The 25,987-nt window shown below is 37.6% G+C and overlaps 1 protein-coding gene and 1 long non-coding RNA gene across 3 annotated transcripts; both read left to right on the top strand.

Annotated features, from left to right (window-relative positions):
* Nucleotides 1-1,488: 1,488 nt before the first annotated feature.
* LOC136266100 (TNF receptor-associated factor 5-like) lies at nt 1,489-15,718 on the top strand. Its single transcript, XM_066061064.1, has 2 exons — nt 1,489-1,580; nt 13,137-15,718. Exon 2 carries the CDS (start codon nt 13,140-13,142, stop codon nt 15,576-15,578), a length of 2,439 nt encoding a protein of 812 aa, XP_065917136.1. The 5' UTR covers nt 1,489-1,580; nt 13,137-13,139; the 3' UTR covers nt 15,579-15,718.
* Nucleotides 15,719-19,046: 3,328 nt separating this feature from the next.
* On the top strand, nt 19,047-23,183 carry LOC136266601 (uncharacterized). Of its 2 annotated transcripts, XR_010706178.1 has the most exons (10): nt 19,047-20,495; nt 20,544-20,722; nt 20,841-20,920; nt 20,980-21,037; nt 21,104-21,457; nt 21,512-21,664; nt 22,575-22,630; nt 22,681-22,731; nt 22,792-22,835; nt 22,890-23,183. It is a non-coding gene; the product is annotated as an uncharacterized lncRNA (long non-coding RNA). The 2 variants fall into 2 exon arrangements; XR_010706177.1 differs by having other exon boundaries at nt 19,051-20,722.
* Nucleotides 23,184-25,987: the final 2,804 nt, after the last annotated feature.

Below are 25,987 nucleotides of genomic sequence, written 5' to 3'. Positions count from 1 at the left end.
GAGGGATTTGCCTGATATATATGCCCAAGCCCGAGGGTGCAGGCATATATATCAGGCAAATCCCGAGTGGCCATGGTATAAGTAATATATACCACTCTGGTATGCTCACCTAATAAGTGAAGGAAGACAAACCTGCAACTTTTATAAAGTGGTTTGCAACATCAACTGTGGGCACAAAAATGAAATGATTGTGAGTTTCACTGGTTGTAGTGATGCCATTTTAAACCAAATAACCACATTGTGGATGAATAAAGCAACTTAAGGTGCTAAAATAAACACCTAGACATATAGGTTGTGAATGTTTGAGGCATCTTTTCATGCAGTTAAAATGTACTGTGTAGAAAAACAATCCCAACATTACAAAAATGATTATTTAGTGATGCTTAGTAACTGAGCTATGCAATACTGACTCACTCAATTCTTTTTGCTCCCCTAACTAAACCAACATGTTTAACTCAAACCCACAATACAAAACTTTAAGCAGCTGTAATTCAAGCCTACAATGCAAAACTTTAAGCATCTCTATATAAACAATCAAAGGGAACTAATGCTTTGTAGCTGCCTCAGCATCAAAGGCAGTTGTGGTCAGGGCTATTGCCCTAACTACAGGGCGATATCTAGATATCGTCACAGGGCGATATCTAGATATCCCCTATGGTCAGGGGAAATATGTGATATATAATCCTGTGGTTTCCTTTGATCTGAGGTGTCAAAGTGGTATATAACAATATATACCCCCCACTGCCTAGTTTGGCTGAGATATCGGAGAGTATAAAAAGTTGTATGGCTTCATATGACCCTGTATTAAATGGTAAGGCCATTATGAAATCTCTTTGTCCTTCATCTAGTACTTAGTTTGTGGAGATCATGTGATTACAAGGGTTGGTGGGGATAATCCTGTAATTAGTGACTTTTAAGTGTTTGGCGTAAAACATTCCCTTTACATGATGTGTAGTGCATGTAGTGACTTCATAATGCTTTTTACACTAATGACTTTAGTGTAAAAGCTTGTCATTAAGTACTTAATGGGAAGATTGGCGTAAAATCCTCTCTTTAGGTATAAAGAAGTGATTGGCGTAAAATCTTCTCATTAAGCATAAAGACAATATTTATCAAAATACGCCAATGTCTGCATAACCATCCCTGAACAAACGACAAAAATCACAAGAACTGGTCACATGCACTATACATCTATTTGTACACATCACATAAAGGATTCTAGCTCTTCACACAGGTTCATGTTCTCCCCAGCGACTAGCTAACTGGTAAAGCAGATAAAAACAAAAATGTGGCGAGCCCCAATTTTTGCGAAGCTGCTTTATAGCTAACTAATTTTCTGTCTTTAATCGTGGAAAACCTGCGAGACACGAATAATTTCTATGGCAAAGTTAATACAGACGTTCTGCTTACTCGAAAATATAAATTCAGTAGAAACTTTGCAATCGATTCGCAAACAAATTGGATCTCGCAAACTATAACCACATCATAGTACACGGAGGTGTACACGCCTAAGGTCACTGAGGCTATTAACTGAATTAACGAAGCCTGTTTGCGAAAAACGAAGCCTTTCTAGACAGCTGGTGAGTGTTGTAGAGTGTTGTTGCTTTAGTAACTTACGTTATACTGTTAAACCGGCCTGGCCTGCTGTACCTCTACTTTTATCACTGTTCTCGTGACTTCGTGCGGTGATGTGTCTTGAAATGTCACTCGACGTGGCTATTGGGTAGTGCCTATATGCATGCATCCGCGTTTTAGCTACTGTACTATACACCCCCGGCTATAATATTTAGATTGATCGGGTCACAGTGTTAAACGAATCTGAGTTTACACGAGTAGGAAAGAAAAACATCCATCGTTAGCGTGAATTGGCAGTTGTCCAGCTAGCTAATTGGCCACAAAAATGCGTAGTGGTTGCTGTTTTGTTACACGCACGCACTTGCTACAACTATGGATATGGAAGGTATGCAATTAATTGAGTGAACCAAATAAATGTATTCATATAAAGCACGTGATCCACAATACATAATTTTAAGTTTCGCCTACGTGTCCGCCATATTGGTGAACCACTGCACTGGTGACCGTGTCATAGGGTGTATAAATCTATGGTGTAATAGTTCGCTCAGTATATCATGTTTACAGTATTCTTCTGATGAAGAGAGAAGTCATGGTCTAAGTGGAAGAGAATTATACTTTTGGAAGTGTTCTAGAAGGTTGATTGATGGCGGCACGAAGGGTGCCAGGACTGTCAACTGAATGGGCTCAGTAAAAGGCACCATTCAACAAGAATGTTGAGCTCGTGTTTAAGTCTTGGTATCCCTGACAATTCTGTCGGTTGGTTATTTGCAAGAAAAAGTTTGATATAGTGTCAATATAATTACCCTCTTGGTAGAGAATTGGCTAAAACCAGTGCAACAGCCAAAAGGTCCAAGACAGGTTTACTGAGCTAGTGCAATACTGATGTGTACTGTTCTTGGTAAGATTACAGACACTTGGTCTTATTCAAGAATTTAATTGTTACCTAGCTACATATAGCTAGAAATTAAAGGTATAATGTGGATTGTCATAGCAGGTGTTAACATGAACACTTGCATGCGTTAAGATCTTGGAAACAACACAGCAACAAAGTCATATGATTGTGATGTAGTAGATGCCCAGAAACTCTATGTAGCTATGTTAATTTTATTGTAAAACAGATGTATATACCAGTCCACACATTTGTGTAGTTTGTAACATTTGTTCAGTGCTATCTACATTTTGGATAAGCAGTCATGCATGCATCCGGAAATTAAAATTATTGGTAAATGGCTAGCTGTAGCTTAACGAAATGTTATACTGGACTCAACGTTTATCAGAACCAGTGCTTGTTTTTAAATATGGTAAACAGTGCACATGCACATCAGTGGCATCAATCACTTCTGATCTGTTAACAGTTGTCATGTCCATGTGTCCCACTGTCTTTACATGATTGTGTTAACCACTTCTACTCAGGGACTGGACAAACCAGCAATGGCTACAATAGCTATGTGTAAGATGTTTATTCCATTTAGTAATTTTGTCACTACCAAAAAACTGACATACTGCTTTACAGTGGCGGAATGCATCATCCAGTATTAATTTTCACTTGCCACTGTGATTTTTGTGTATGTGCGTGTGTGTGTGTGTGTGTGTGTGTGTGTGTGTGTGTGTTTGTGATTATTGTAATCATCTCTTACATGGTTGCTATTATATGTGCACGTATGTTGTAACTGTATGCTGTTAAGTAGCTACAAGTTAACTTGCCTAAAGCATTGCCATTTGGTGCCAGTACTCGATCATTGTAATCCCTGTATATAGAAGTGTATGCTATTTCTGAAGTGTCATTTTCCCATACAGAAATGTCACTTATTTTTTGCAGGAGTGAGAGATCTGGCCTCACTCAAGTAAGCAGCAGAGGCCTAAGTCATCAAACATAACTTTTACTGAGCTTACAAGAACATTTTTGTTAATGTCTGTACTGATCGTGCTAACCTTGATCATGACCACACCAACTAAACTGTCTGGTCAGATATTATGACCACATAAAAACAGCCAAGCTGTGAAAAAATGGTGCGGCCTTAAAAAAGGCTGGGTGAAAAAAGTTGTGAAATCAAAGGTGGTGGCCAAGAAATGGCTGCAATGAAGTTACTGCTAATAAGTTTTAGCAATGCCTATGGCTGACTTTGAGGTTTGTTTTTACTCACATTTCTTCTTTTCTATGCAGACACAATGATAATTATTGAAGAAAGACTTACAAATGTATTGCATTGCAAGATTTACTTCAATATTTGATATTATTATTGTAATACTCTAGTAGAGTGTACATTTTTTGTGGACTTCAAATAGAACATACATAGAATGTTCTAGAACAATCTAGTGCTTCTATTGGTAGATCTATGAAATTACGAACATTTAATCATAAGCAAATTTAAACTAGAAAATTCATTTATAAAGCAGAAATCAAGTAAGGTGATCAGCCAAGATAGCAGTGGATCAGTGGTTAAGGATGCAGGTATTAGGTATGGAGGTCCCTGGTTCGAACTCTGCATGGTAAGTTTTTTTTCTGAAATTTTTTGTACCCATTTTTTACCCCGTGGGGACTGCTCTGTTAGAGTATCTTGATCCCACAATTTTACACTTGTTTGGTGTTTGCTTTATAACTTTGTCACTGTAACTCTATTGTTATTCAAACTATCAAAAGGAACTGCTACGTTGATCAGCCTATCTACACACCAAGTTTCAAGTTATTCTTATACTCGGTTTACCCTGTAGCTGTGACAGAAGTTTTACGTGAATAAATGCTCACAACTCTTTGGATATTCCTCAGATTGACAGCAAACTTGGTAGGTGAATCCACCGTTACACGCTCTTTATTTGTGCCAAAGATAGAGGCAATCAAGTTACATGCGTTTGTGTTTTATAACAATTTTTGCAAAGTGTGCAAAAATTAATCAAAGCTCCCGTAGCCCCCGTACGGCATAAGAAGAAGTAAAAAAATGAAGAAATTAAAATGAAACTTTGAACGCCTATATCTTGCAAATAGCTGTTGCGAATTTAATTAAATTTGCTCTGTGGCCTCCCTAACCTGGTATACAGCTTTAATGCAAAAATGATGTGCTTTGGAGTAAGGGACATGGAGCTATAGACACGTGAAAAAGCTGTTTTCTTTCTTCCCTATCATTATACTCATGGTGTGGTGCACTGGATTTCTTGGCTGCACGACACACTACCGTGTGTCTTGAGTACAAAAAATCCTTAACAATTATCCTACTCAGTCCTAATAGTTACCTCAGTAGTATTAAGTACATTGCAGATCATCTAGAAATGCTGAACATGTTTGGAATCCCAAAAGAGGTTATAAAGGACTCTGGGAGGTGTCTGTCACAGGCCTAGATAGCTGATCTGCAAGAGCTAGCTACAATGGACCAAAGAATCATAAAACGCTATATACATTGTAGTCAGCAATTCATACTAGAATTCATTTTCTCACTACAACTTTAAGCATAGGTGAGCCATTCACACTGGCTAGTCTAGCAGATCCAGAGTGAAATCTCATGTGGTACTCCAACCAGCATCCAATACCTTTCACGAGTAATAGCACACAGAGTAACGAAACTTGTCAGGAGCATCGAGCATCATGGCGGGGCTCTATCTAACATGAATAATTCCCTGTTGCACAGCTCCATTTTCAGCGCAGCTATTAATCAACACCGTTAAAGATATAGTTCTCTTCCACCTTAACATGACTTCTCTCTTCATCATCAGAAGAATACTTTACACACGATATACTGTGTGAACTATTACATGGTGCACCAGTGCAGTGGTTCACCAATATGGTGGGCGCGTAGGCGAAACTTAAAGTAGATCACATGTTGAAAATGTCCTATACAATAACTAAATTTTTATAGTAACAGAGTAATCAATGACTGGAATTCATTACCCGAATCTATTGTTGATTCTCCCTCTGTCAATGATTTTAAAACACTGCTGGACAGACATTACAGTAATTGCTTATTTGATTTTGTATAGTAATTAGAATAGCTAAGTACATAATTTTCCAAGGATGCACAGGCACAATTAAGCCTCTATCCTTAAAATACAAATGTATATTAAATGCATGTGACTGGAGCTGACACGATGGCACAAGCATAAATTTACATCGTTTTAGCTGAACTAATATAGTACACGAGACAAACTTTTAGCTTGTATTTAGCAGGTAACGAGGAAATGTAACTGTAATTAAAGCTTACATCTAAGTGCTGTATGGGTTTTGTAATTTTGTTTATCAGCCCATATAGTGGCAAGAAGAGTAAAGTGCTTTGCTTGACCAGTGCATACAGTGTAGTTAAATGCTCTGTATGGGACTATGGCCCTGTCGCAGATAAAAACTACACATTTGACCTGCCCAGTTTAGTTTTAAAACTGAAGCGTGCACTAAGAGCTACATTTTGTGTGTCCCACTAGAATGTTAACTAAATGGGTAGCTATTTGATAATTAAATCATTTAACTAACCACAGTGTTGGGCATAACGCATTATGTAATATTATTATTTATTGCAGTGACGAAGCACGGTACCGCGTAAATGTAACATCATCTCGCAAGAGTATGAGCAGAGAGGATTATAACTAGTCTTCGTTGATCTGACATTATGTCAGATCAAAGTCAAAGTTGATCTGACATGATCTGACATTGTATGGCAATACTTAAGTTGGGGCATATCCCCTGAAAAAAATTTGGATTTTCAAAGCTTGGATGTGAGTATTTTGATACCCAAAACTCCTTCAGCAGCCATGCACTATATTGTTTAGCCATATACATAATAAACCTCTAGGTAATAAGCTATGATGATTTGATATGAAATTATCCAATGCGATGTTTTGTGACATGTATCTATATCAGTTTTAACTGCAGGACATTTAAAACCCCTTTAGAAGCCACTAAAACAGTGTGTGAGCTTGTGGTAGAATGGTGCAGGTTGGACTTCATTGTAAGGTGCAGATTCGATTCCCAGGTCAGACAAAAACTTTTTTTGCTGCCTTTTAAAGCTGTTCGACTGCTCTATTAGAGTCGCTGACTATTCTATTAAGTATATCAATCTTTTTTAGTGGAAATCAGTCAGCCATCCTTGACTGGTTCAGTAGGTAATTGGGCGGTCTTCCAGCTAATTGGTCGGTAAATGTCCAATAGCCGACTGTTATAATCCACTCTGAGTATGAGCAATTAAAAAACAAGCGAATTAAAGGGAGTAGTACTCGTTTTGCTTGCAGGTATTCATCCCAAATGAAACAGGATAATTACTCGTGAACGAAAAGAGTGCCACACCTTTTAATTTGCAACTTTTTCTATTGCTCACACTCGCAAAGACTTGAGCGATACCGTAATATAAATTATTACCCAACGAAGTACTAATACATTACTTAACAAGCGCATCACTTTAATACAAGTACACAAAAATAATTTGGAATTTTCAACTAGAGTAGGGACCATAGCACATTGATAAAAAGTACTGAACCAAGCTGGAGTAGTGCATGATATTAAATCACAGTAAAACAATAAGAAGTTTTATATCCCTACTGTGCTCTTGTATTAAAGCGATGCGCTTGCAGGGGCGGATCTAGGATTTCAGAAGGGGGGTTGCTAACATGGATATTTATATATGTGGCAAGAAAGTTGATATAACTAGTGTGAGAAGCACACTGCATGCCCTATCTAGGGGGGTCTGGGGGCATGCCCCCACAGGTAAATTTTGCAAATTTGGCCTATTGAGATTGAATTTGGTAGTACTTTTGAGTGAAAAATGATGTCACTTTGTTTATGTGATACCATTATTCCCCAAACAGCTTGTCAATATAACTAAAGGGCGCCGCCATGTAGCTAAAATTCAATCTTAGACTAACATCTTAAAGAACTAGTAGTGGAAACATATGGGTATCAGCTGCACATGATCAAATTTAGTGTTTTGAAGTATAGCATAATTTACAATCTCATGGCTCAAACTACACTAGCTGTCCAAACAGTAGAGAGGGTAAGTGGGAGTGGAGAGGGTAAGTGGGAGTGGAGAGGGCAAGTAGACTGACTCACCAGTGTATGGAGTGCATGTGCACTCAGCTGTATATAATTCTCTAGCTAGGGGGGCTCTAGATCTGGTGGCATATATAATCCCAGACCCCCCAGAAATTTTTGGAAAATGGCTATCACAAGATTGAATCTAGAAGCTATTTTTAACCAAACCTGGATACAAGATAAATAAGTTCAGTTGGAAGTAATTTTAATTTAAATAAGATCAGTTGGAAATAATTTTAATAAAAAAACAGAACTATACACTGTTTCTTGTTATTGAACTTTAAGAAAATGTATAATAGTGGCTTGTCAAAGAAAATATGTAAGGTCAAGGAGAATATTTAAATCACAGGATTGGATCTACCTTCATATGTAGCCACAGTTCTGAAATGCAGGTTGCTATTTCAATCTAACTTTTAAAATGATAGATCCATCCATCATTATAATTGTTTTACAACTAGTCTACAAATACAACTAGTTTTTGGCCACAACTAACCCCTTTTTGCACCCAATGATCCTGACAACTTAAATGCTGCAGTATCATTTAGCATAAAGTTGAGCTTCAAGGGATTTGATAGTGCAATCTCCAAAGCTGCTAGATTTATACAAATGTAGCATGGGATTTGATCAAGTAAGGGAAACAAAATGAACAGCTCTCATGTTGCAGCCTTGTGAACTTTATAAAAGCTAAGAAATTCGCTATTATATAAGACTACTGTTTTATTTGCAAGAGAAGCATTTCAACCCAAGAATCAAGTATTTAGCAGAGCCTAAAAGAAATTTAAACTATTTGACAGAAAAGGTTATTTTTTCAGGACAGATTTTCAATTAATAATGTTTTATACAATTTATAGTACATTAAAGGTATAAATCTATTACCTGAAGCGATTGGTATATGGCAGGATGTTTGGTACAATGGTGAGGGTAGCAGTGCACAGGTGTAGAAGAATAGGTTTAATTTCAGCTTACACTCTGGTAACTTGAAAATTATAGTTTTAATGATGGATGTTCTATTAGAGTAGTTGACTGTTCTATTAGAGTATTTCGGATTTAACAACTTCTAAGGTAAGACTTACTCCAAAAGTATAATTTTGAACCCCTCTTAGTAATTCTTGGATAAGATTAGCTATTCCCCTTGCTCTTTCCATCTTTTCATTGTCCATACATGTGTATAAAATGCAACTGTACCTGTACTACAGCTTCTAGAAGCTTCCTTAGTTTACTCATTGTAAAATTTTGGAAGTGGGATGCTTCAGCGCCCCAAGCATGCCCCACCTAAATCTGCCCTTGCGCTTGTAAAGTAATGTGTTAGTACTCCGTTAGGTAATAATTTATAACACTTCTTATTGTTTTACTGTGATTTAATATCATGGACTATTCCAACTTATTTCAGTACTTTTTATCAATGTGCTATGGTCCCTACTCTAGTTGAAAATCCCAAATTTTTTCGTGTACTTGTTAACTTTTTTGTAAATAATTTTATTATGACTGGTGAACCTACGCATACCGCATCTGAAATGGTGCCTCACGCCCCAGCTATAGCAATTATTGTCTGAAAAGTGAAGTATCATTACACTTCATTGTCAGCTATGTTCAACCCGTTACACAGCATTTCGAATCAAGAAATGTTTGAAAAGCACCTTTGCAATTATAATAGCCACTATGAAAAATACGGACGATTTCCATTTTGAAGGGAAACCATCACGTGCTACTGCCAAATCAATACCTTTCTCTGTCAGCAAAGATGAATGGCACACAAAGGAGTGGACTGGTATGTTAATGAAGAATGCATTGTACGTACTGCGTTATGCCGAAAGGCACCTCTCGGGCCAAAGTGACGTCGAATAGTGAAAAAATCAAGCCCATAGCCTTAGCCGTTATCGAGTTACGCTTGTCTGAAGGCATCAGTCAGTCAGTCACTAGAAAATTCCATTGAATAAAAAAAAATTAAAATTTCGTAGCAACTTATTGAAAGCATTTTGGGTTGATCTGATAGCTTACCAAACCAATAGTGCCTTATGGTCGTCTCGGAAAATTGAGGCTGGTTTTTGGGTGATGTTATTTCGTGGGCCACACCTACTCCTTTGTGATCCCTACTATATACAGTTACTATCGTACTGTATGATTATTACCTAATGAAGTACTAATGAGTTAGTTGAGTAGTGCCTTACTGTAATATTATCTAATCCAAAACAGCCAAGCTGTAAAAAAGAGTACGGCCCTCAAAAAGGCCATTGTGAAAAAAGATGTGAAATCCAAGGTGGCGACCAAGAAATGGCTGTGATGGTAGGTTAATGGCAAAAATTTTAATAACAGCAATTCAGGTGAATTTTGGTGCTGCTTGGTCTTAGCACAAAATTCACCTGAATTGTCGTTATTAAAATTTTTACCATTAACCTACCATCACAGCCATTTCTTGGCCACCACCTTGGATTTCACATCTTTTTTCAAAATGGCCTTTTTGAGGGCCGCACTCTTTTTTATAGCTTGGCTGTTTTGGATTAGATATCACTTCTTATTGTATTTGTATACCCCAAAGCTGGCCTATGGCCAGCTTTGGGGCTTTTTTGACCTATCTTTTTTTCTTTACCACAGGAAGAAGAAAATATGAAACAGATGTTAAATACTTTAAATATTTCTGATTTTATCTGTAATTGCACAATTTATATATATATATATATATATATATATAATTCGTATATTTATTACAGAATTATCTACATGGTTGTTTCTTTGTAACTGAACACTCTACAAGGTGACTTCTTCTAGCTGATGCCTCTACAGGGTCACTTGTTTGTAGTTGAACTCCCTACATGATGGTTTCTTTGTAGCTGAATTCTCTTCAAGGTAACTTCTTCTAGCTGATGTCTCTACAGGGTCACTAGTTTGTAGCTGAACTCTCTACATGGTGGTTTCTTTGTAACTAAACTCTCTACAAGGTGACTTATTCTAGCTGATTTTTCTACGGGGTGATTTGTTTGTAGCTGAACTCTCTACAAGATAACTTCTTCTAGCTGAACTCTCTACAGAGTGATTTGTTTGTAGCTGAGCTCTCTACAGGTGATTTGTTTGCAGCTGAACTCTCTACATGATGGTTTCTTTGCAGCTGAACTCTCTACAAGGTAACTTCTTCTAGCTGATCTCTCTACAGGGTGACTTGTTTGTAGTTGATCTCTCTACAGGGTGACTTGTTTGTAGCTGAACTCTCTACATGGTGGTTTCTTTGTGGCTGAACTCTCTACAAGGTGACTTCTTCTAGCTGAACTATCTCTTTCCGTAGTTGGAACTACCTACAAGGTAACTTCTTCTAGCTGATCTATCTACAGAGTGAATTGTTTGTTACTGAACTCTCTAAAGGGTGATTTGTTTGTAACTGATCTCTATAGGGGTTACTTGTTTCTAGCTGATCTCTTGAATTCTCTTCAGGGTGACTGCTCTATTAGGATGACTGCTCTATTAGAGTATCTCGATCTCACACTTGCTACACCAAGATGGATTTCGTGTTATAACTCCATGGCTTTAAGTCTGATTCTTCTACACCATTGAAGAGCCTTTCTAAGATGATTACTCCATCTGTACAGCGATTTTCAAAGCATTACCCTAAACAGTTTTTTTCTGGTAGGCGTGACAAATAATAGTTTTTTATTAGCTAATCTCAATTTAGCTAATCTCGATTGTGTAATTGTTACACACTGTTGGTTTTTTTTGTTGTATCTTCTTGGTTTTTAGCTCGATTTCTTTCAAACCATAAAAGGTTTGAGGTTCAATAGTTAACCTATTCACCCACTGATTTTCAGCTTCTTCCCGTAAGCGGTTTACCCTGTAGGCATGACAACATATTGGTGTTATTTTTTGTGAATAATTGCTAATAACTCTTTGCCTGTTTATCGTATTCCAGCCAAAGGTGGTAATGAGATGCACCTTTATACCCCCTTCTGTGTGCCATGTCAAGGCAATCGGATATAGCATTCACGTTTTATGGCAGTTTTTGTAAGAGGAAGAAAAATAAGAAGAAAAAACAAAGAAACTAAGCCAATTTTTGAAGTTGCATATCTCGGGAATGCCTGAAACGATTCACTCAAATTTCGTTTGTGGGGTACTGAAGTTGGAGGGCGTGTCCACAGCAAAAATCATCTTGTTTCATCAAGGCAGCACAGAGCTACAGAGGTGTGAAAATTGCGTTTTCGTTCTTTCTGTCAATATACTCACAGGTGTTGCGCGCCAGCTTCTTGGGCCGCATGACACACTACTGTGTGTCTTGATTAACTAATGAAATACCTTTATACATATGTAATATAACATATTACTAGTTACTTTTATATAACTGTAACATGTTTCATTGCAGTGGTAGTAACAAGTCATAAGTAACATATTACTTTTTAAAAGTAGTGGCCTGATACTGATTAATCATCAGTTAGTGGGTATGGCTCCACATAAGTCTATAAATTTTTATTCAAAAATAATAAAAAGACAGCAAGACATGTCTCCTGTATTAAATACCCTGCACACAAGTACATACATACTTTAACATGCTTTACTGATAAATTAGCATGGCTCCACATGTAACAACCTATACAACATCAGATTCACCTATTCTTAGGGAGAAAATATTTGTATTGTATTTGTAGAAGGTGGGTTCAGAATTATGGGCACTTATTTACAAAGCAATAGAAAAAATTACCATTATTTTGTTGTTGGAATGGTCTTCCTTGTCCACACAGGGAAGACACTATACCTTCATCGATTTGCCAGTTCATGGTGAACAGACTAAGCCAAACCCCATCTTTGTAGCTTGTTTCAGTGCTGAGTTAGGATTGCTTAAATAAGCGCTTGTAATTTATCTGTCATATTGTTGCTGTACTAATTACAACTGTCTAGCACTATCAAGACTATTCATCACAAAAACTGAAACTTTGGCTGTCCACTCCTTTGTTACTATAGATAGCAGAGATGCACACACACACACAACACGCACATGATAAGTGGGTGTGATTCATGTAAAAAAGAAGCTGGTCTGCGATAATAGTTCATAACAATCATTTGTGACCCACTGAGTAAAAACCGGCTGTTTTCACACATTCCTCAGATTATATTCGATTGCTTCTCTGCTATCTATAGTTACAAAGTCAACAGTTATGACATTTTGTTTGCTGGTATGTAAAATGTGTGGAAAACGTACCTTTTCGCAAATCTGGTCACATATATAGATAAAAAGTGCGTAGTATTATGACCCCCAACTGTAGCCTGTATAGATGGACTGAACCCTAAAATGAGAGGACTCTGACCCTGATTTTACTGATTAGTAGTATTCAAAATCACTGGAGAATATGGTAGACACAAAATCCCAGCAGAAGCTCTTGTTATGTTCATGCACTTAACAATGGTAAACGTTTTTCCAAATTATATTTGCATAAACCTAATAAACAGTATGTATAGTATATGTAAACAATAATGTATGCATGTACAGGCTCACCAGCACTACAGTGTAGCCTGTTAATATTTTTATATTGAACTATTAACTATACATACCTGTTAATCATGATTAGGTGTGTTCTTATAGAAAATGGCATTAGCCACATTCAGTAATGATGGGAGCAGCCATGAACATCAGCTGGGTACATCATCTGCTCATTTACTGATATGTAATGTCTGTCATTGTCCCAGTATAGAGCCTTATCATAGTCAATGTTGCGGTTATACCTGTTGTAAATCTTGCCTTGAGGATACAATGAAAGCTGCTACCATTAGTTGTCCAATTTGTCACAGCGAAGAGTTTACCACACTTCCCAATGATCAAACAGACATCAACCTACAAATGTTCTGTACTAACAAGAAGGAAGAATGCAAGTTGCATGGTGAAATGAAAGACAGTATCCATCACCTTGGTTGTCAATTTGAAGTGGTGGCCTGCTCCAATGATGATGGAAAGTGCTTACAACAACAAAATTTTACCAATCAGGTTAAAGATGAGCATTTAAATCATATGGTGGACTGTCAATATTGCCACATTGAAGGAGAACTTCAATTTATAGAAGGTGAACACAAGGAACACTTAACCTGCCCCAACATGTGTGAGGTTGGTGTTATGCCTGTTAAGAATATTGATGAACACAGGAAAACATGTCCACTTGAGGTAGTCTCTTACCCTATTGAATGTGGAGTAAGCTTGCAGCAACAATATCTGACTAGTCATGTTGAAGACAAATGTGTACGTCATAATCTTAACTGCCAGTATTGCCACTTCACAGGGGATCTTCAGTTTATTGAGGGTGAACACAAGGAACAGTGTTCCAAATTACCTGTAGTCTGTCCCAACAAGTGTGAAGTTGGTAGCATACCTCGTGAAGATATTGATGAGCACAGGAAGGTGTGTTTACTCGAAGGAGTTTTTTGTCCTAATAATTGTGGAATAACTTTACAACGTCAAAATCTGATGAATCATGTTGAGGATAAATGCATATGTCGTATGGTTGACTGCCAGTATTGCCACATTAAAGGAGAACATCAGTATATTGAAGGTGAACACAAGGAACTGTGTCCGAAATTCCCTATAACATGTCCCAATGATTGCAAGGTTGGAAATGTCCCAAGAGATGGTGTAGTAGAACACATGAAGATGTGTCCACTGGAGCTAATTCAGTGTGAGTATCACATAGTGGGTTGTGATGAGACGATAGCTCGTAAGGACCAGAAGAAGCACAACAAGGAGAAGGTGGAAGAACACTTGTCCTTTACAAAACAAGCACTATCTGTTACTCAGGATCATCTCAAAGTTATGGAAGTTGAAACAGGGAATAGTAAAAATTTACTTAGTAAACAGTTTGAACAAATGCACACTAAATTTACAGAACAGCTACATCCTATCTGCGAAAAACTAGATGTTGTGCTAATTGATCTCAATGCCACACAGGTAGATACAAAGAAAATGCAAGAGCAGATTGACAAAGAGCTTGCTTCATCCACAAATGAAATATCTGCTGTAAAGGAAGATTTCAAAGATTTTCAAAGCCAAGCTCAGGAGACCACTGCAGATCTCGTTCAAAAGATTACAGCAGCTCAGACAGAAACAAAGAAAGCTACGGATGACTTTATTCAAAGACTTGAAGAATCTGAGAATACCCTCAAACAAGAATTAGTAATCACTCAACAAAAATTAGCTGACACTGACCAAAAGCTCTCAGCTACACAAGAGGATGCAGAAAAGGCTAAAGAAGAGTCAAAGAAAACAATTGACGAACTTACTCAGAAACTCACCAATACAGAGGAGGATCTCCACATCACAAAACAGCAACTATCCGCAACTTATCAAAATCTTGCGAATGTTGAAAAAGAGCATGCTACCCTAGCTGCCAATATTGATGACGCACTAGCTAAACTGGAAACTAAATTCCAAACAAAAATCACTGAAATTGAAGCTGCTGCTCAAAAAAAGATTGCTGAGTTGGAAGCTAAACTACAGCAGAAAATGCATCAAACAGAACAACAGTTTTATTGGCATAGAAAGATGGCATTATCAGCTGAAGACCTTTCATCAGGTGATCAGGTTGTTCCAGTAATTGTTAAGATGTCAGAGTATACTAAAAAGAAAAACCATAAAGTCACATGGTACAGTGACTCATTCTACACCCATCAAAAAGGATACAAAATGTGCTTGTGTGTTGATGCTGCTGGTTTAAGTGGTGGAAGTAGAAGCTACCTGTCAGTGAAGCTATACGTAATGAAAGGTCCCTATGATAATCAGTTAACATGGCCACTGAAAGGATATTGTGAGATACAATTGTTGAACCAGATCAGCAGCAGTTACCACTATGTATGCCACAATGGAATGTACTGGGATTATGGCCACAATAGAGTCACCATAGCCAGCTGGGAGGTTAGTAATTATTACATGTGGTTCAGTGAACGATTCATTACCAATGAAGACCTCAATACTATGACCAAAACTCGTCAGTACCTCAAAGATGATTGTATATACTTCCAAGTGCAGTATGTAATGAACTAATCAAGTTCCATAACACAAAGGTTAATATATATATACAAAAAGGTTAATATATGCATAATTTATTGTGAACATGTGTGTGCACATATAATTTTAATGTATCTGCTTACTCTCAGAATTTTGCAAGTTATTATTAGAGTTAATGCATTTCTCCCTTAGGAGTTGTGGGAATTCTCCTAGCACAATATGGGTAAATTATACACTAGATTGGACTATATAATTTTAACTTTGAAGTTAATAACACTTGTGACTGCAATGTTACTAAGTATGACCGTCACTGTAAACCAATCACAATTGTGACGGTCACTACCTTTCCAATTGTAGACATCGACAACTTGCAACTTCACTGTTCTGATGTTAATTTCAGATGTGGTACTTATAAATCTACATGCTGGTACAATATATCGAACTTGTCAGTGATTACATAATGGGTTATGGGTGCATAGTCAAACTTTGGATTTTGAATTTGCAATTGAATACTACAGCTACCATAATTGCTTGGTTAAATGCCACACCTTCAAATAGAAGCCACACTCAAGCAGTACCGCAATCAATTTAACATTCAACTTAACATTGTTTTTGAACACTCTTATGTACATGCTGTACGAAAAAGAAATAGCAGATAGTTGCAGTTTTGTGATTTTTGTGTTTAGTGCACCTCTCTAATACAGAATACATAGTGTCAGTTACATTGTAGAAATTAGCTTGTGTAGACATTAGCTACGGTGTAATGTGAAGAAAAAAGATTAATGACTTTTGTGCTAGCACTATACTTAGTGAGACAATCCTTGGGATTATGTTCATCTCGGTATACAATGGACTCCTACTGATAGGTGTCATTATTTCATGGAATCTTCATGACACTTAAAATGTTTCGTCATGGCATCAAAATTTCATGGGTTCAGTTTTCATATATAGCATAAATATTTCTTGGACGTAGCATTGATTGCATGACCATGAGGAATTAAGTTTTATTGGGTTCAATCCATAAATTTACCATTGAAAAACATCATTGGAATTTTGTGGGATGTGTCTGGTAGTGATGGGAATGTTTACAGAGAAAATCTGGATACTGGAATGCATGTGCACTTATCCTCACACTGAGGCTGCACTATATAACTAATATATACGTGTAATGACCTTAGTTACAACAAGGCCAACATTTCTGTCATTATTAGCATGCATATTGTCAGCAAATTTACAAATAAGTGGTTAATTTATTCTGCACATTGGTAGCTATCAATTGCAAGAGCCAGACATTTAGAGGTAACTACCCAGCTAATGAGGGTGTATGTGCTCAGACCGTGTGTATATGTATTGTATGAATGTTGCTTTGCCACCTGTATAAGAAGATAGTATTATAGTGATAATCCTGAATGCTTGGTTTGGACCAGCAGTAATGATCTTTCAACTACGTTGTGACCCTAAACATAACCCTCTCTCACAAGTGTGTACACTCCACTGTAATTTTATAGTGTGTATATACTGTATCAACCTATAGAGGTGCTATTTTTTGACTGAAGCAGTCAAATTTTAGCACTTTTAGGTGCTACCATAGCATTTTTAGGTGCTATCATAGCACTTCATTTTTAACAGTGTGAGGACATGGATAGGCCCAAAGAATTACAAGGAATGGCCCAAAGCCATAAACTCGTACAGGGGTCAGCAGCAATTGAACGAATTCTGGCTTGGTCCCGAATGGTGTGAATTAAGCAGTAAAAGATCGATATACTCTAATAGAACAGTCAACAACTCTAATATAGAATTCAAAGCTATTTTAATAAACATTGAGGGAATCAGCTACCGTTCAATAGTAAATAGATACATGTACGATGGCCTCACCTTGATTTTTTCCCGAATAGCTACATTGCATTTAGACTTCTCTGACAGTAACAGCATATAGCAATGGCGGATCCAGGATGGGGCATTTGGGGCAAATGCACCCCCCCCCCCCCTTCAAGAAATTGCATACAAGATCGAGATACTCTAATAGAGCAGTCAATTACTCTAATAAAGCAGTCACAATGTTCATGAGGCAGTGCAGCTTACTTATGAAGCTATAAATAGGATTTTATTTTACATAACATACGTGATATAATATATTTGGTAAAGGATAACTAGCTATTATTGTTGTGACCTTTTTTATTTTTTATTTTTATTTTTTTGCTCTTCAACTTTTTTCAGCAAGGTGCCCCCCCTCTTTCCAGACTCTGGATCCGCCCCTGTATAGCTAGCTACTGCACCCAGCAGCACACATATATACACAATCCAAATGCACTTAAATGGGGTTTTGACTATTCCCTGTCTTAAAAATGTCAAAAGTTTCTCTCCAAAACGTCCAGGACGGTAGACAGATCGAAACACTCTAATAGAACAGTCACTATATACATGGGAAAAATCACGCCCTAACCGATGGTGGTCAAACATTGGTGGCTTACTCTAATAGGTGGGTCCCTAGTAGTATGTCAGTGTATACCTGTTTATGTCAGAGTATACCGGTGTATACTCATGTATACCTGTTTATACCCACGTATACCCATGTATACCCAGTATGAACTTTAATTTGGTCTAGTGTCCCCTGTCCACATCAATGCAGCACTGCAGTATATATATATATATATATATATATGCGTGTATACTTGTATACCCTGGATACATGGAAGTATTTAAGGGCACTTGGTCCTATATCATGCCACTACTGTCAGATATGGAAGAAGTTGGTCAGCAGTGCCAACAATGCTTCATTTGAAGAACACCAAAGTGAATATTATTTATTATTCTCCAACATGTATACCACATTTACATAATGATGTACATATTATACAGTGTAATAATGTTGATAACAGATACACATAATATAATATTTACAATTAATAAAAAAAGTCAATCGTTTTCATTTAAGTCAGCATATTTAGACGAAGAGTTATATAGTAATGTTGCATGACTCCATATCTTATGTATAGTTCAAAACTTCGCTGTCTACAGTGTTAAAGAGCAATGTACTATAACACATGGTACTACTTCTTGGATAGTACCATAACATTTAAGAATTACTATATTACAGTCGATTGGTGCACATTTAGTGACTCAGACAAAATGTTTGTAAAATTGCTGGTTGCTGGAGCACGTGCATGGAATGTTAAGGTAGAGGCAATCGTTTCACTATAAGTTACAAACTACCTCTAGACCTTTGCAATTATAGCTACATTGGCATCAGGTTGTACAAAAGTCAAATGATTAACTAGCTATGCACCTACATTAGCATGAGGCCATGAGCTATACTGAACTGTATTGCATGTCTAAGTCAGGCATGCATGCATGGTAATAGACTTTATAGCCATATAGCTCTGCATATCATCAAATAGTCTTGAAACCTGAACAAACCTGACTATCCAGAGTAGCTCAGTAGCCGTAGCTTTTATCATTTGATTATGGTTAACTTGAGTCAGACTCATGATCAGTTGTGCAGAGTGTATAGCTATGAAGTGCCATAATATAGCTTAGCAGCACCATACACTAACCGCCTCTTCGCGCTATATTCATGCAGTCTCTACCCTCGGTCTCAGTGGGTCTCTACCAGCCCGCGGGCAGGTGAAAGTTTGCCGTTCTCCCGCGTCACGGTTGGTCGAACCAGTGTAAGTAATCTACTTCAAATACAGGCTTGTTCTAGCTCACTAAGATATCTACTTGAGGGAGCTCGCCATTCAAACGATAATTAACATCATCTCTGGCATCATGAACTAGAATGAAGGCGCACCATCATAGCGCATTAAACCGCAGTGAACTATAGGGATGATGCTCGGGATGATAAATCTGATGTTTAAAGAGAAGAGCTGCTACCGAGGCCGCTGCTACTATGGAAAACTTAGCGCTTGTAAAGATAGGTCAGGTCATGCCGAAGCTCTCGTAGAAAAACTACTATTCTGACGAAGCTTACAGTCGAGAGCAGTGTTTTGTAGGTAGCTAGCTAGACTAGCTTGTCTCTCAATTGAGAGTGAAACTACGCAGCCGCTATTTGGTGATGAGCGTCAGTCTAACCTGTTGTGTCATAGCCATCTGGCATCAAGGACTGATCTTTAAGACCCTCAGCATCATGTGATGTCAAGTACATAGTGAATAACCTCCCGAGGGGACTCATGCAGGAGGGATACAGCTATATGGGCTAACGCGCAGCCTCCTTTAGGCCACTACAATGAGATTACTTGTTTCTCATCAACCGCCCGCACCAAAATTTTCTTTTGCCCATGCGCACTCATTATTGCACGAGATGGCAGCATGGCTTTTTTGAGTGTTGTGGTAGTGGGTTTATCACGTAGAAAAGTACTATTTCCATGAAAAACTGCAATCCCATTGAGATACAGACACCATTTATGAGTGTTTTTTACTTCTGTGTTGATTAGAGAGCTTTCTGGAGCATCAACAACCACCAAGGCATCAACAGTGAGTGCTACAGTGTACATTAGACCATACACTAGCATTGGTATCGTGACCTGCATGCCCTATGTGCAGGGCCATCATATCTAAGAGACATAGTAGCTTTAGTGTTGCTACTTCTGCCACAAGCTTACACAGCCCCTCCCCCTAATAAGACTGACCAGCCTACATGTGCTAAGACTGCTGCTGTCTGCTGCTGCATGGTACATGACTCCAAGACTGGTGGAACTTTTGCAAAGGACTTGAATGCTCTGTTACTGAAGTTGAAGTTTATGTGCACTTGGAATTTTACCCTCAGTGTGTACCAGTGCTTGGTGTGCATCCTGCCAATAGCCTAAAAATAAAGGATTATTATACTGGTTTTGTACAAATATGCTATGGCTTGTGCAATAATGAGATAACCCGCCTGCCCGCATGTGTTACTCTATGAGAAGTTGATGAGAAACAAGTTATCTCATTGTAGTGGCCTTACATCTGGGTGCTCCTGTAAGTATGTTTCATTGATATAACAAATAATTATTTATGCATACGCAGAGTCCTATTACTCCTACATCCGAGTCTCTATAGCTATGTCTCCATGACAGCAATACTGCTGGCAGATGGAAGTTATTGATAAAGGTGATTACAATTCAACTCATGATATGGACAGATGCAGTTCATGCCACTTGTCAATATAATTGTGAAAGAAACTAACTGCTTGTCAACAGTTTCATGTAAGTAACCATGATAAAACCAGTGTAAATATGTGGGATCTTGGTGGTGTGGGATTTTTGTGGCTTGTGGCTGTATCTGTACATATTCTCATTGTTATGCATGCTGTGTTTATAATAGAATTGTTTGATATTAACTGTCCATTGGAGAAAGCTAGTTTATTGAAGGCTACAATACTCATCAGAACCATAAGTCAAAAGGTACCGTATACGCTATTATAGCTTTTGGTCTGTAGTTCCTTATGCTTTTCTTACTATAGGTCATTGTACAAGAGGTTGGGAACTGCACTGTGTATAGTGACACTATCACATATACAGGTAAAGAGAATTCATATTGTTTGTACATACATGCTGACTCTCTCTCTGTGTTCCTGATGTTTTTAGATCTATGAATGAATGTGCCAGCATCAGCTACTAAAATTGAACTAATAATTATGCGGAATTCATCTGATGTGGAATCCGATGTTCAAAGATAAGCATAGCTACTGCTGCTGCTACTACTACTACACTGCTGCTACCAAAAAACTTGCATGGTTGCTTGAGTTATGCTGGAGAATTGTGGATTGCCTTTTATTGACAATAATTTATACATATGGTTTATCTTAGTTGTGTGCGTTATAGTTTGTGATGAGTGTTAGTGTTGCCTGTTATGTCAGTGCTAATAAAGACAGAAGACCCTGCAATTTTTCCATTTACAGTGGCTACTGCGTGGAGTCTGAAAACTTGCATCTTCCTGCTGTAAGTACTCTATTATATTTAGAGTATATAAACATATATTTTTTGTACACATAGTCCTCTGTACAAGAGTAAAATGTCACTTGCAGATAATGTCTCCGTCAGATAAAGTCATTGATATAGGACTAGGGACATGAATCATGATGTGGACAGATGTAGTTCATGTCACTTGTGAAGTGAAAGAAGCTAACTACTTGGCAACAGTTTCATGTAAGTAACCATGGATAAAACCAGTGTAAATGTGTGGGATCTTGTGTTAATAGCCAAAGAGGGTATTGTAGGATTTTTGTGGGTGTATCTGTACAGTATCACCATTGTTCTGCTGTGTTTCAGTTATATGTATCGTCTAGAAATCATTTGATATTAAACTTCAACGACCATTGAGAAAGCTTATTGTAGACTACTATATAAACATTAGAGTTGCACCGATATGCATTTTTTCACATTTGCCGATACCGATTATTTGCCTATTCCTGTAACCGATATGCCGATATTTACCGATATTCTTCATTTCTTCAGAACAGAGGAGGAGGAGCAGAAAATCACCTAAAGTTTATGCGTATAAACTGCATTTGTAATGATAATGTAATCAATGTAATTAATTACGTGGGCGGCCGACTTTTACAATGTTTTACACAGTTTTGCTACTATCTCCTTTCATGGAAAAGGAAGCCAAGTAGTTATAAAACAGCTAATCAAACAGTGTTTTAGTGGGACTACAGACTCTTTGTGAAGAGTGATCAACTAATTGCGTGGGCGGCCGATAAATATACACAGCCTACTATAGCCTTGCAACCACATTTGTGCAAACAAACAAACTCAAATAGTTACAAAACAGTTACAACAAACCACTTACTGCTACATTCACCACCTTCTTTACTTTCACCTGTTCATTGTCGTCAACTTAACGATTGATTGTGGGTTTCGGTTAACCGGCAAGTTATTCCGCTTCGTAGCCGATACCGATACTTGTAAAATTAGCTAATATCGGTTGTTACCGATAATTCAACCGATTATCGGTGCAACTCTAATAAACATGCATCAATAGTCAAAGGCACAGCCAACTTAGCTTCTGGTCTGTAGTAGCAACATATTAAATATTATGCTTCTCTTGCTATAGGTCACAGAAGTGCAAACTGATTATGTGCAATGAAAAAGTGGCAGTCTCTTTTTCAGGTATGCATACAACAATTTTATTGTTTGTATGTAATTGCTCTGATCTTTAGATAAACGGGCATGTCTGATTCAGCTGAACAAATGCTACAGTAAGACAACAAGTATGTTAAACAATTCATAATATTAGCCATACCTTTATTTGATATTTTTTTAAATTTGAGGTGGAAGAAAGACTTTGTGCTGATAACATGTGACAGTGAACATGGTATGTAGTAAGAACATACACATACTGTTTTGTAATTGCTTACCTTTTATATAGCTATTTCAAGACTATTCCAATCACTTGGTAGTGGCATAGTTACTTCAATGGCAGCCACCTGAACAGCATTCAAAAGATCTAGATGGAGGAGAACCTTCAGATATGAGGATATCAGGATCAAGAGTGAAAGAAGCCAGTGTCTTTGTCTTTTTGCACTAGAGATCACTGCCTGGATATTTGAAGATGATATGATGAATTAAGAACTCAACTATATAGAACTGACATAGAACTCAGTTGTAACAGATGCTACTATTACATTTTAGAGTGCTATTATTACATTTTTAAAAGTGTCAATTCAACCAAACCTTGTAAATTCAACCCAAATCATCATGTTGTTTTAGCACCATCTATGTGTTGGTTAATATGGCACCAGAAGGTGGTGTTATATTTGGTACCGTCAAATTACACCTGGTTTTGGTGTTATTTCAACACATCACTTTTAACAGTGTGTAACTGAGTGTATATATCCCCATGTAACCCTGTGTAGCCTCATGTAACCCTGTGTAGCTTCATGTAACACTGTGTAGCTTCATGTAACCCAGTGCATCCTCATGTAGCCATTTAACCCTTTGTATCATCATGTAACCTCGTGTAGCTTCACATGTGATTGAAAATGGATCTTCCACACACATCCAATACTATGAACTGTGAAGATCACATATAAGCCTGAACTTCTTGCTAACCATTAATCCATGCTGGGCCCTACTGAGCAAAATTCAAGTAACTAGCTTTTTCTCAGCTGAAGTTATAAATTGTCAAAGTTGGTAAACTGGAAGTGTGTGGAATACCTCTTTTGCAAACCTGGTCACAGATGTGACTGGATGTGCAAAAAGGAGTCTTCCACACACATCCAATTCTCTGAACCTGAGGGCTATGTTGGTACTCACTACCGACCAAATTTCAAGTCAGTATCTTTTTCCAATTTTATAAGTTATTAATTGTCAAAGTTAGTAAATTGGATGTGTGTGGAATACCCCTTTTCGCAAATCCGGTCACATATAACCAGGAACTCCGTGTGTAACAATAGCCTCGTGTATCCTAATGTAACCCTGTGTAATGCTGTGTAGCTTCGTGTAACCATGTTGTAACCCTGTGTAGCCTAATGTGTGCATCAACAGTTTAGCCTTCAATGTAACCTGTGTTGCAATCCTTTGTAGCCTCCTAGCCGAATGTAATGCAATGTATTCTCATGTAACTCTGTGTAGCCTCATGTAACCCTATGTATTCTCATGTAAAGCTGTATATAACCTAATGTAACCACATGTAATTTGGTGAAGCCTCATGTAACCTGTATAATTATCCCTCTGTACCCTGATGTAACTTCATGTAGCCCTGTGTAGTCTCATGTAACCAAGTGTAGCTTCATGTAACCCTTTGTATTTCCTCATGTAACTCTGTGTAGTCTCATGTAACCCTGTGTATTGCCTCATGTAACTCTTTGTAGCCCCATGTAACTCTGTGCAGCCTCACGTAACCCTTTGTAGCCTCATGTAGCCTCATGCAACCCAATGTAGCCTCATGTAAGTAGCCTCATGCAACCCAATGTAGCCTCATGTAACTTACATGAGGCTACATTGGGTTGCATGAGGCTACATGAGGCTACAAAGGGTTACATGAGGCTGCATAGAGTTACATGAGGCTACATTGGGTTACATGAGGCTAGACATGATATGGTTACACAAGGAGACATTGGGTTACATTAGGGTATATACACAGAGTTACATGAGGCAATACACAGGGTTACATGAGGCTACACAGCATTATATGAGGCAATACACAGGGTTACACGAGGCTACACAGGGTTAAATGAGACTACACTGAGTTACATGAGCCTACAAAGAGTTACAAGAGGCTGCACAGAGTTACCTGATGCTACATTGGGTTTACAAAAGGTTACGTGAGGCTGCATAGCCTCATGTAACCCAATGTAACATCATGTAACTCTGTGCAACTCATTTAACCCTTTGTAGCCTCATGTAACTATGTCAGTCTCATGCAACCTTGTGTAACCTCGTGTAACCTTATGTAGCCTCATGTAACCTAGTGTAGCCTCATGTAACCCTTTGTAGCATCATGCAACTCTGTCAGTCTCATATGCAACCTTGTGTAGCCTCATGTAACTCTATGTAGTGTCATGTAACCTCAAGTAACCCAATGTATAGCCTTGTGTAACTCTGTGTAGCCTCATGTAACCCTAAACCCTTTGTAGCCTCATGTAACCCTGTGTAACATCGTGTGAGCCTGTGTAGTTTCATGTAACCCTATGTATAACCTCTGTGTAACCTCATGTAATCCTATGTATGCTTATGTACATTTGTGTAGCCTCATGTAGCACAGTTTAGGTTCATGTAACCCAGTGTAGCCTCATGTAACTCAGTGTAGCCTCATGTAACTCAGTGTAGCCTCATGTAACCCAATATGGTGTAATTTTGTGTAGCCTCATGTAACTCTTTGTAGCTTTAATGTAACCCAGTGTAGCCTTATGTAACTCTGTGTAGCCTCATGTAATCTTGTGTAACCTGTTGTAGATGTTTGATCACAAGGTTTGTTAAGATTAACGGTACATTAAGTAAAGAATTTAATACATAGATTAACAAATAATGTTCATGATTTAACAACTAATGTTCATGCCTTAATAAATAATGAAAAGTACTATAGAAATCTTGCACATATTTGGGTAAACAATATCAAGGAAAATTATTTCCATTTGTTTTTTGGCGATGTAATTAAAAACCTAAATTTTGATACAAATGGCATTTCAAAGTTCAGGTTTTGGTCCAAAATGTGTAACAGGACAATAAATGGCACATAATACAGAAGATGCTAGTCATTATCTTGTCATTTGAGCATTATATATTAAATAATGTAAATTATTTATTAAAAAAGAGTCATTATTTATTTATGAAAATGTACATATGTATAAACCATGTACAGCAAGCATATATAAACTAGTTTTTTATACTTATTATATTGTTATAATTTTGATACAAACGGCACCCCATATTAGTGTTATGAGATAAAACAGTTGCAATATCATCTGCTGCTTCAACACCAATATTGTTGTTTGAAATGCTAAGTACTGTTAGAGTTGAAGTATT

This window comes from Dysidea avara, chromosome 9 (genome assembly GCF_963678975.1).
Source record: "Dysidea avara chromosome 9, odDysAvar1.4, whole genome shotgun sequence".
Classification (NCBI taxonomy): domain Eukaryota; kingdom Metazoa; phylum Porifera; class Demospongiae; order Dictyoceratida; family Dysideidae; genus Dysidea; species Dysidea avara.
Note: the sequence above shows the minus strand (reverse complement) of the source record. Positions and strands in the feature narration are given on the sequence as shown.